We start from the raw sequence: 13,257 nt of genomic DNA on the forward strand, positions 1-13,257 counted from the left end.
TACATTAATAAAAGCATAAGGCATCTAAGTATTATGTACAGTCGGGGTAAGAAAAGATTCGTCACCTTAAGATCTATTTTCGCGTGCTCAGTATGAGCGATATTCTGCTTTACCGATTGAGTATTACATATTGCGTCGCAATGTACACAATTTTGAACCTAGTTATAACGATTATCTAGTCACGGCCTATGCTCGTCGCTTTATCCCACGCCGCGCGGTATACGTTGCACTGTATATGTATATTAGTCATTAGTTTGCTTATAGTCCTATCCTGTATTCTATCTTTCCACTGTGCTATAAACTTTTTCTTCTTGTGCTTATCTTGTGTTTAACACTGTGAACTGTTTAACCGTTTCTATTCTTGCACCTTCTATTCTATGGTTTTCTTATGTGTTTTTAATAAACACATTTAAAGTGAGTTGGACTTTGATTTAGCCATTCGTAACAATACACGAACATTACACACCAACCACCAAATTATTATGTTAGTTTAATTTTATGTGCAGTTTTCTTAACTGTTTTCTTAAGTTTTACGAAGATTTTCTTAAGTGGACAACCAGAAACACTTCTGTTTTTATACAATAGCCGTACTAAACATTAACATAGATTTTTCCTCAATTAATATACGGCGGAAAGAACCTTATTTGCTTTCCTAGAATCGCCTTTCGGTAGCTTAAGTTGGATAAACAAATTAGTGCTGTTAAATAATGTTTGAACAAGCTTCTTGAATAATAAACTCTTATCAGAACTGTTTGAATCTTAGGTATAACGTAATAGTTTGTTTGTGTATTGCTCGTATGACTGCAGAACCCGAATCCTAAGATCAAACCTTCTATAGAAATTTAATAACGAACTATTGCGAAGTTATTGCGTTTTCTATTCATAAATTCCCAGAAGCAGCCCGTCTGGAGATTGCCAGGCTTTACACTTGGAAAACACTTAAAGCCAATCCTGCACCTGAACTCTTACCGGTCATTTGATTACAAGAGGGATTTAATAGGTCTTTGTGCCATCCGCTCATCAGGTATTCTACCGTCAAACAGTAATATATAGTATTGCTTTTTCCTGTTTGAAACTGGTACAAGAGACATAACATCTTAGCTTTGGTCGTCTTATCAAGGTTGACCATTTGAACATCCGCCTACCTATGTTATAAAAAAGAGACTACACTTGTGCATTATAACATGTCCTGCACATTTGAATAGTCTTGCCTTAAGAATTGTCACAGGGGCTGAATTCGGTTACGGTGACATCATTTTACGTGTTGTGTCAAGATTAGAAGCGGTCACACTCGTGTTGGTTTTCGTTTAGCACCGATCGGTTACTTCCATCGTAGTTTTATTGTTTAATCTCTGGCTTCCGGTATTTCAAGTAAAGTTTTTTTAGACGAATTGAGACGGAAAACAGTTTCGTCAAAAAGTTCTGTATTTAAAGTTTAATGATCAAACAATTCCAATAATAGCCAAATAAGCATTCACAATAATGACAACAAAAAACAACACATAGTTTTTCATATTCTTTGGGGACATTCAAATTATTTACATAAGATAACTGTCCGATTCCAAACAAATCTGTTTGCTTTAGATACTCCATTTATTCCGAACGTTTATAGATTTTATTGCATAACGCTACGGCCTACGACACGGGTGCGGATAGTAACTTATAAAGGTTGGTCGACATCAATCAAGTATATTGATTCAGCGCAGTAATCCTGACATTGGATCGATATTTGCATTTATAATACACTTTCCAATCCAGTTTCGAGTTCTCTCCAACGCTGGATTTTGAATAAAATAGCCGCTATTTTTTTTCAATCCAGTGGAAGCTTCACCCCATACCGTGTCAATACATTTGGGACCCGTATAAACGAATCGTAATGCTGATAAAAAAGCCGCACGGAGCAGCGCTGTGCTGCTGGTTTGTAATATAGGTATCTGGTACGAATGATGAATCAAAATGTAAGACAATAGAATGCGACATCGAAACGTCCTGTATTTAACATTACATTAATTGAGATCAATTAATTGTAACATGGTATGATGAAAACGTCTGAATTGAGAATCACAAAGTGTGTACACGAGAATGATTCCAGCAGTCACACCTTAAAAACAACAAATGGTCGCCCAGTGGGCGAAATTCGTCGATAATTCGTTTATTTCGAGTCTTAATATTATTGGAATTCTATTATCAGAGCAATTTAATTATTTTTTTAAATAATTAACTGTTGATTTTATTTTTGCATGACAACATTTTAAAAAATCTTTAGACGATAATTTCTACTTTGCTACTGAAGAATGCGACTTAGTTACTGAACTGTTTATATATCTAAATTTTATTTTAAATTTGTATTAAGTAAGTAAGTTAAGCAAATAAGTAAGCTTTTTAACTTGTATATTATTTTAAATCAATTTTGTGGGAATTTTAAAGAGCGACCTTTAGTACGAATTCGGTCATGTTCGAATACGAATTTCCACCAGCGTCCTTTCTGATCATTTTATTTCGGTTGCTTTGTAATAAATTCCTAGTTTTTATACATTTTCGGAAAGCTAAGTAAACTATTATGTTTTAAAATAATCTGCAGAACAAGTTTCATAATGATTTTGTTTTGTTTTTTGTTTTTGTTGGGAAAAAATAAAAAAAATACTGAAATAATATCGTTTACCGTCTCGCATTTTTAAATTTGGACCGATAATTATTGTTTAAATATTGAAAAATATCCAGTGTTTAATCGTTTTTATAAATCAGAACAAAAAAATAGATTTTAAACGATAATTTTTTTAAATAAATTTATGAAGTTACAATTTTGACTTATTTTGAAAAAAATCTAAAAAACGTGAAAACTAAGAAATGGATCACTTTTGCATCATGCATATGGGGGTGAAAATTATCGCAAATAGTCACCCCTATTACCTTCTAATGGGAATACGTCGAATTACCAATAACCCTGTATAAAACTTTAATTGTACTTTTACTGACATACTCTGAAAGAGGTGGAAAAGAGTAAGTACTAAGTTTCTTACACGTTCTTCTCAGTAGAATCTACTTTCCGAACCGGTGGTAGCTTTACATTTAATTGTAACACTGTAACTTGAATAAAGAATACTTAGATTTCGAAGTCCTTTAAAGTACTTATTCATTCTTATATTTATATCCGTAACTACTATTCTTGGGTAAGGAGATGATTTAAATTTAACAGACCAATTAAAATAAATTGTTAAATGCTAAAACTCTTGTCCCGATATTAAACTCCACACGGTCCTTATATTTTGATCGGTAGCAATTTAATATGTAGTTTATATATTCATTAAACTACACATACATATCGTTAAATAAGACGTTTAACTAGATAATATTTAAAAAACGGAAACTAAACATGTCAAAGTGGAGTCTTCGTTAGTTTTTTGAACTTAGCTTTATTTATATTTTTAACCTATGTATATAGAGGCTTATATATATATATATATCACAGTGCGTTGCCAGACTATGAAAATGACGGATTTATTCCTTGTGAATGTATACAGAGATTGAATAACAATCTAACTCCTACTGGAATAACATTGGGATGGCTCTTGAGAGTTTAATAAATTATGAGAATATTCCACTAAATATCCAAAGCGATTTCTAAGTCAAATTTACGAGTCATTTCGAGCCAGTCAAATTTAGTCATTTCGTCGTGATAAGGTGAAAAGCAGACAAGAGTTACACTTATATTTAGTCTGATTATAGGAGATAAAAAAATAACAAAAAGTCTAGAGCTATCCCTCAATAAAAATGACAAATTTTTATATTCAACTTATAACAAAAGATTTGTTTAGTGATTTTCAGTGAAATAAATGAAGCTACATAATACATCCAAAAAGTAACATCTCCATAAACCACAACAATACTTTATAATATAAATTCACATTAGATTTAGATTCAAACGTTTAATCTACATGATAATACAACAATTAGTGATCAAGCAGTTTTGTACAAGGATATAGCACCACATACTGAGCCAATGATCTCAGACGCGAGCTAACGGAGTCGGGGAGACTTGAACCGCGACTCGTGACACCAGTTATCATTGCCTGCTCTATATTCATATTTATTAGCAATCGACAGACGTATACTCTATTCCAACCACAACAGGAAAAAAACCAAATAAACAACATTTGACAGAAAATTAACGCGATATAATTTGTCGAGGGCTTGATTAGTCTATGATATTCACTATGGAAATGCATCTTTTTGAAAAAAAAAAAAAACGAATTTTGGAAGTAAAATTAAAGTGGAAATAAGTAGTTAAGCGTAATAGTGTTGTATTATAAATAAATATATATTAATCATAAACTTAGTAGTGCACAATATCGCTGTGTTATTAGCAAAGCACATAAAATACGTAAATCTAAGATTTCCTACTTCCATTTGCAATAGGCTATAGACTCTCCTGTGTATATGTATATAAAAAATCATGGCGATCGGTATGGAAGTTCATGTGCTGTATCGCCATATAGCGGTGAGTTAGCACAAAGTTTACAAAATAGAACAAGTACATGCATATACGTTAGTGCCAAATTTTATGGTGTTTATTTAAACGATTTCGAAGTCGATATCTCAAGCAGATAATTAAACATCCATTTTTATTTTGTATACAGATGATTATTCGTAGTAAAATGTGGTCCTATTGAAAAGTTCGTAATTTTTGAAAATTTATTTTTTTTGCTCTGATGTTTTATTGTTCTAATAAATATTACAAAATATACGTCTATTTTATTGTTCACATATAATTATATCACCTCCTAACGGGAATACGTCGAATTACCAATAACCCTGTATATTGATTATTGGGGCGTGTCAGACCAATCACCTCGTGTATGTTATAATACATTGATATAATCCATTTAATACAAGTAAATATATTTAAAAAAAGAGCACGGAGACCGGATATCCTTTCCACTGAATTTATGTTTTGAGCATGACAGTGTATTTCCTTAAGCTAAAACAAAACATTATAATAGCTTATAAAAGTATTGTAATTTTTTCTCATCTCGAAAATATCATGATTCTTCTCTTGTAGAATTGTTAAATATATATATAAATATACATATATATGTTCCATATTCGATTCTTCTGAATAGGTGCATTACGTATTACAATTTATGCAAATGGATTGTAACTTTCAATGATCTTACAATGATGATAAAATTTTCAACGCATAATTTGCGTATTGTTATGAGAAAATCTTTGCATAGCAAACTTGTACATGTCTCGTGAATAAATTCAAATACTCAAATACAGTACATCCTCAACGGCGGTCAGACTTCGAATCTATTCCCTGAACGAGATAAACGGAATATTGATGAGTTACAATGTTTTTTAAAGTCTATTAAAATTAAAATCTACTATCATAGTCAACTTTAAAAGCTAGCCAATAATCGCTAAGCAATTAAGATTATACCATCGCAGCAAAAAAGAAGATATATATTTTTGTAATTTTATTAATACATTAGGTATATAGCTTTTCATTATAATTTTTAAATACTTATCGATCTTCCTGGAAGAATAATTCATGATCGTAATTATTATGAAAAATTAAAGACAATACGGACGAAGTTGAACGAAATAGTTAGTACTTTATAAAACCAAGGAAAAAGAAACGGTAATCAGTTCTTTCATCGGTTCCAAGCCGAGAATATTTGTTTGTACTTTAAAATAGAACATGAAATAAATGAAATTTACGAGCGCGCGGGAACATCAATTAAAACAATCGTTTACTGGAAATGTTTTAAAATAATTAAACAGTAAACTGTCTAATTTGAAAATTATTCTTCGTTTGTTGTATTTTTAGCAACTATAAATTAAGACTAACAATCTTCGCATGATATATTAAAGTGTATAAATATGTGCGCACACATATGTATGTAGATGGACTCTTCTTATCTGTTCCCTCATTCTCATTTCTCCCTCCATCCTTGAACTTTTCTAGTGTGCCACTTTCACCTCCCTATCTCCTCCACTGGCTGCGACTAAGATCGACTAGTCAGACATTATTCATTAAAAAATTTTTTTGTCCGACTCGGGGTTTCGAACCCGGGACATAGGGTCATAGAAGCTAACTAGACTTACGAGACAGTTACGTATGTTAACTACACGCTAAAAAAAATTGTATAATTTCTAGACTTAGCAACGGATACATTAAATCAAGCAAGGCGCAATTCTAATACGGATTGTCTTAATTGTCTGCGCACGCGCACCGAATTGCTTAGATTAGTTTGTATAGCATAGAATTCATATGACGATCGCCGATCTCGTGAGAACATTAATGTAGTGCAGTAGGTAGCGACTGATTTAGCCATAGGAACAATAGCCCGTACGTCCGAGCCGCGTGCCAAGCTTTCTGTTTACGTTTATGACAAATCGTAGACGCCTTTTAAACCACTTCCTCGACATTAAAATGTATTGCTATTGATCAAACTCAAGGTGTGCGGTCATTTGCTATTTATTGACGATTGACATTGATAACGTGTCGATGGCGTAGATGGTATGATGTTAATTATAATTACGATTAGAAATAAATTAATGGCGGTGGTTTTGAAATTTATAAATATAATTTTACATTTTATTTACTTTTTTTACCGATATTGTTTGATTTTGCGCCGAAACGGCCCACTGGTTAGAACGTTTACACTTTAACCGATGAGTGCTGTTTACTGATAATTTTTTTTTTTTTTAATACTTAGGTATACTCTTTAAATTCACAAAAGGATTCATTTAGCTATAGGATATATTTAGAAGCTACCGTTAACTTGCCACTTACAAATACTATAAGTATTTAGCTGTCATTTACTTGTATTACTATACTACTTAATATTTTTTGACTATAATAAGCGGGCTCAAGGACCAGAATTAGTTATCAAGCGATTTCAAATCGGTTATTGTCAAAAAAGTTAAATGTATTGCCTAAATTATACGGTCATTTTCAAGCGTGTTTTATCGGTAAGATAGATTAGATAAGTCTTATCTCATAACAACTTCAATTCAAATAAATGATGATAATATCTCCTGTATGATTAATATCTCCTGTTTTAAATTTCGACTGAAATCTTATATATTATAGATAAATGCGAAAGTTACTTTATTGCAATTTAAGGTCACTAAACACTCAACCGATAGTCATAAAATTGCAGAGACGTTGTTAGGGGTACAGAAAAGAACACGGAGTTCAAAGCACATTCAATAAGGGGCAGTGTTATGCGCTGCCCCTTTTCCATTTAACGCAGTCGAAGTCACGGCGCAGGAAGTGGTCAAGTGATAAATGAATTATCTAGTCATACAAGCATTTCACGATGAAACATACATTTTATATAATCCTGAAGCATGACGATCCAGAGTGTGGCGATCACATTATAAATAAGTGGTATTTTAATATTAAATTCAACTCTTTAACGTGCTTAATTAAAAAATGGAAAGACTAATTGAATATAAAATATTTTGATAGATAAAATGTACGCGAACGAAACCCGAGATTAAAACTAGTTGACCTATTTAAAAAGTACATTAACATTTTAATAAAATTCTCAAATACAACGAAATGAGGTTTCTTGTTATCCTCGGAACATGTTAATATTAACGTCTGATAAATACTGTCTGGACTTAGATTAGAAGAACAAACTTTAGTTGATCAAATATTCTACGAAGAGTTATTTATAAACGGTATAATTACCATCTATATTTTTTATGTTGTTTTAGGTAAATAAAAAAAATATGTAATTAAATTAAACACAGACACAATGAGAAGTTATTATAGAATTAAGTCTATGATTTACATTTATATAAACAGGCGTAAAAAATACTACTGTTTGGCTGTAAAATTAAAGTCCTCAGTACTACAAGGGCTCGGGCGCAAGGAGTATTGTGGTAACTTTCTCTTCCATAAAAAAAAGATTTTTAAGACACCTTTTGGGGTGGCTCATCGATTATGGTCATGAATCATAATAAACCAGGCGGCCACCAATGCGCCACTTCTGGTTTTCTTTGTACCCTCTGCATCCTGGATGATGCGTAACTAGCGGAAGTGAACTGTAGTCCAGCGATGGGATTTTTACTTTTACTATTGCGCGACTTTAAATTTTTTACTTAATCAATGAGTTATTTAAAAAAAATCAAAAACCGACTGAGACATTTAATATCATTTACAATCTGTTGTGTTGTGTTGCCTTATATTTTTAATTATTTGATTCTTAAACGCCTTCAAATAAAAATATAAACCAAAAGCGCTTTAAGTGCATTTTTTTTTATCACAATCAAATACATTAGACTATGATTATGATAAAATAAGCGTTAAAATTAACGACTTAATACTAAAGCAAAGTCTATTATCAAATTTTATGAAATTAATTTATTAGTAGAAAGATAAGATATCCGAGTGACACGTCACATAGTTTCGGTAGACGGCAGACAGCATGACTCACGATTTGACAAGATCAATGGCAGACAGATTTCATACTCGACTATTTTAGAATACCACTTGAACATTTCGACCACGTGATAACAGATCGAATGTACAAATATTAACGTATGAATTGCTCACCAGAAATCACAGATTGAAAGTCTATGTAAAAACTATCACCGGTTGGGAAAGGAAAGTAACCTGACCTGTCAAAAACGAAAGAAACTCAGCGGTTTTTTTTTTCTATCTTTGAAATAGTTTACTATGTATTACCATTATTATAAACAAATTGCTTGGAATCCATCGTTTTATTTCTCTACCAAGATGCTATCATTCATGATATCACTAATTCTATAATCAACTTTTGCGAAAACGTTCCTTTTCTTATATTTTTTTAATAACAATAAAACCAACGTTTAGTTTTTTCTGGGACCCAGCGGTTAAACCGAATACATTGCTCCACAAAAGAGTAAGCCGAGTTTAAGAGGCAAATTTAAGGTATTTATTCATTTATGTTAGAAAGGTAGGCAAGCAAATTACCTGATGGTAATCACCATCACTGTAAAAATACTCATTCTACATCGCTAATGCAATACAACCACAAACTCTATAATTGGCTGCCGGTTTGATGGTTATGGCGTTAAACAACATCATTACATTTAAAAAGCTTAAATGCATTTGCATGATTTTTTTAACTTTTGAAATTCAGGTATTCATACAAAATTATATTTATCTGTTTTCTGGTATGAAGCGGTATTCAGGCAGTGCTATAGAATATTGCACTTTACGGAATAACTAACGTATTATATGAACGTAATAAAAAAAAATCAATTTAATAACTATTTTCATCCGCTTATTATCAGACATTACCTAATAGCTTACTAAATAAATTCCTTGCTTAATAGATGCATTACATTTCAATTAACCATAACGATATTATTGTGAATATGGTTAAGTTTCGTAGTCTGATTTAGTCACGTATGTTTAATATTCGTAGTAGTTTCGTCTTTGACGTAAGTACATTTAAACAAAAAATCTTTAATGATATTCTTCCATAAAAGCACTTTTGACGTTTTATTTTTCCCAGATGTTTAAATCATTATAACATCTGGCTTGGTTACAGTGCATTTTACATGTTATGATAGTCGATTCAATAGAATATGGACGTATTCTAAGAAACTTCGAAATATGACTGCTTTAAATAGAACAAAATATTCTAAATTATCATTTTTTACTCAATTATAAAATATAGCCTAAAAAGTCATTCTGACAAACAAACGATTTCGCAGCACGATCGTAATACATTGTAATTATTACAATAATACGCAATATTCATAACAATATATATTGTGTTCATGTCGCTTTTAATCATCTAATTTCACAAGGTAGCTCTACGTTGTGCTTGGATATCTTACAGAATAGTTCAATCACATTGGTAATAAACATTTACCTTTTTTTTTAAATGTCTTTCACAGATTTTTTTTTGTTTTCTTGAAGAGGGACTATCGTATAATCATTGAAGTGACTATCGCACTTCGTCGATATCTGCAGCACTGGAGAATATGCAGGTGCGTTGCAGGCTTTTAAAAAGGAAATTGGTGTCGTCATAGTGAACTATGCGAGACAATAATTAGGCAGACGTCAGCTGTCAACCGCTTCCCGCCAATTCTTCTTGAGATAATTCAACCATTCAGGCGGTTGAGTCGTTCATGAACCCGATTAACATATACTAATTAATAAAGACATTACAAACATGATATCGACTAAAATTACCCAAAACGCACCGAAAAATTCCACCAACAATTGACACGTGTAAACATATAACTCAGGAGCGATAAAGTATACATATATAAAATACAATCGTCAGTATTACAATCGTATCAAAATTATATAATCGCCGTTTATTAGTACAGTAACAAAACTCTGATGTGGATATCGAGACTACAATCTGATACGCTTAATATAAATCACCGCAAAATACCACGGTTTTATGCTTGTGTATTTCGATCTTACGATAACGCAATGCGAAACGCTCAGGGTCGTTCACACATGACAATACAAACCAGAATACTTCACCAAGAGATTCTTATTAGCTTTTTATCGTGTGACTTCGACCAAGTGAAATTATATATTAATTTTCACCAATGGGAAATATATTTGTGTCACTGTTAAGGCTATCTCTATGCTTAAATTCAAATTTAGAATCGGATCAGCGGATATAGTGAGTCACAAGCGATTGTCGATATCGTTTGTAGAAAAGGCCAAAATATATTGAACACGATCTATCACGTGAGCAACAATTGACGAGTTGAATAATTTAAACGAAACCGAAGTCGGACAAAGCTTCGACTATTGTCGATTGCATTTTGACTTGTGGCCCCAGAATTTATATGGCTGGTGGTAACCAACTGGTCGCTTATTTGCCAGTCCACCTGTCTATCCTAACTAATATTATAAATGGGAATGTAAGTTTGTTTGGTACGCTATAATTAATCAAGTAATCGTGATATTTTGCATAAACAATATCAGAGGTACGGAACTGAACATAGGGTAACTAACACTCGACGCCGACATCAAACGCGAGCGAGGCTATGGGCGGAAACTAGTAATGAATAAAAAAGGGAGGTTGCTCAATAATATGATCGTTTAAGTCTGAGAAATAAAATAATATATTGAACTATGATGGTGTGTAAAAAAATAAACAGGAAAAAGAACCTAAAAATATTTTATGTATACTTAACTACTTATTATAATAAGTAGTTAAGTATATAGTGCATTGTTTTTATATATTATGTACATACAATTGGATTACAATCAGACATAATAAATAATAGTAAATTTCAGTTCCAATCTTGAGTTGATTTAATTTTATATACCTAGTTTTTTTCAAATAAAAATAGCTATAAAACAGTATATATATATACATATATATATATATATATATATATATATAATAAATATATATATATGTATATATACACTTATTATATATATATACTGTTTTAAATCATGAGTACAAAACCATAATGGTTTGTTGGACAAACTAAAGAATTCTCCTGAAATGTTAATTGAAAGATTTTTTTTTTAAAAAAGAGGTAAGTAGTAATTAATTTTTATTATAAACATACAATTTATACAAATTAGAAACTGCAAGCATATGTGACTAATTGTTTGTCATTGAAACAATTGATGAATGTTTTGATTCTATTGGGTTACAAGCGACCAATTACTGAACAAGGTCTCATTATTTTTATACCTTGAAGGTTTTCAATTTGAAGATCTTCCTTAAATTAAGGAAAATTCGGACTAACCTTGCTTTATGACAAATTTTATTGTAAACATTATTATATACAAAAACATATTCAATATATTACTTTCGGGTTGTATAAAATACTATTATAATAAAATATTAATAATCAACATATAAACACATTAATTATTGCTTTTTATATTTTACTATTTATATAGATATAATTAGTTTAAAAATTAATCATATCAGGTAATAATTTTATTTGGTTATTATTTAATAATTTATAAGTATTACTAGATATTTTTAATATATAAATATTATTTCATATTCTAATATGAGAAAATAAAATAAAATAAATGAGTTTGATATGATTTGTTTTTTTTTAAAGTAGTAGTAGATTTTTGTTAGTATTTGTAGTGTTTTACATTTATCACTATCATGACTAATTTTAAATATATTTATTACTTCATTTAGTAATATTGTGTAAGCACTAAAAAATGTTAAAATAAATTATTAAGGATTTAAAAAAAACATATATTCTATATTTAAAATTACCTAAAATATAAATTAAATATTGTTAATATAATGACATTTCATTTTGAATAGTAACAGGATATGATTTATACATTGTTTCCCACGCTTAAAGACAAACAAACCCATCTGTTACTTATATTTAGAATTCACTCACTAACAAGAGTGTACTAAAACACTATTAAGTGTTATAAGATTTTATTATAAGTTGATGTGAGACTTACAATCATGTAAAGTATATAAAAAAATATTTAATATAAATTATGATTCAAAGGGAGCATCTGTAAGGAATCTGTCACTCAAAATAATTTATTAAATTTAATCTATTAATAAGCAGCTATATATGTGAACAGGTGTTGAAAATAATATTTATTATTTTTATTTATGGAACAGGGCCAGAAGGTTCTCGTATGTCCAGTTAAGGTAACTACTAGTTTTAAGGTCATTATTGTAGCCTTAATTGTTATTTAATTTTGATAATTGTATCATATAATAAAGCATCGTTTAATGTTCTTGGCTTCGATGCTAGTGATTTGAATTAGGGACGCCAACAGGTGACATGAGCCAACAAACTGTCTGAGATACTTACTTATTTCATTTGACGCTGCACTTGCTGAATCGCTGATGAATGAACCACTTCGCACCATGGGCCCCCACTGCGGCCTTCGCCCACCCTCCCTAGATTCTGTCCTCTCCCCATCATCCGCTTTACACAGATGAAAAGCAAATACGCACCAGTATAACACAAAACCGATACGCATCGTGATATCTAAATGACACTGAAGCTAATGCATAAACTTTTTGCAAATATACAGTAACACCGCTGCTAAACCACACTCTATAATCATCCTAAAATAAAATAGATAAAAAAAAAGGATTTTTCTACTTCTTAAGGCCACATCGCACGGTCACAAAACATAAAACTATAGAGTTATCACAGAAAGATTTTTCGTGAGGTTGAAAAAAATTGACGTTGCTTTTTTTTTATATGGCAACATTCTTTGCTGCAATATAGATTATATAACTTGCATTTTCATTCATACGT

The 13,257-nt window shown here is 31.0% G+C and overlaps 1 protein-coding gene across 2 annotated transcripts in view; it reads right to left on the reverse strand.

Annotated features, from left to right (window-relative positions):
- Window positions 1-13,207, reverse strand: part of LOC113396559 (stromal interaction molecule homolog) — a 52,259-nt gene extending 39,052 nt beyond the window's left edge. For both annotated transcript variants that reach the window (XM_064218414.1, XM_064218415.1), the window contains exon 1: window positions 12,802-13,207. In XM_064218414.1, coding sequence (XP_064074484.1) covers window positions 12,802-12,973 — 172 coding nt within the window. In that variant the 5' untranslated portion in view covers window positions 12,974-13,207. The remainder of the gene's footprint in view (window positions 1-12,801) is intronic.
- Between the last annotated feature and the right edge of the window lie 50 nt (window positions 13,208-13,257).

Source organism: Vanessa tameamea, chromosome 22, assembly GCF_037043105.1.
Source record: "Vanessa tameamea isolate UH-Manoa-2023 chromosome 22, ilVanTame1 primary haplotype, whole genome shotgun sequence".
Lineage (NCBI taxonomy): Eukaryota > Metazoa > Arthropoda > Insecta > Lepidoptera > Nymphalidae > Vanessa > Vanessa tameamea.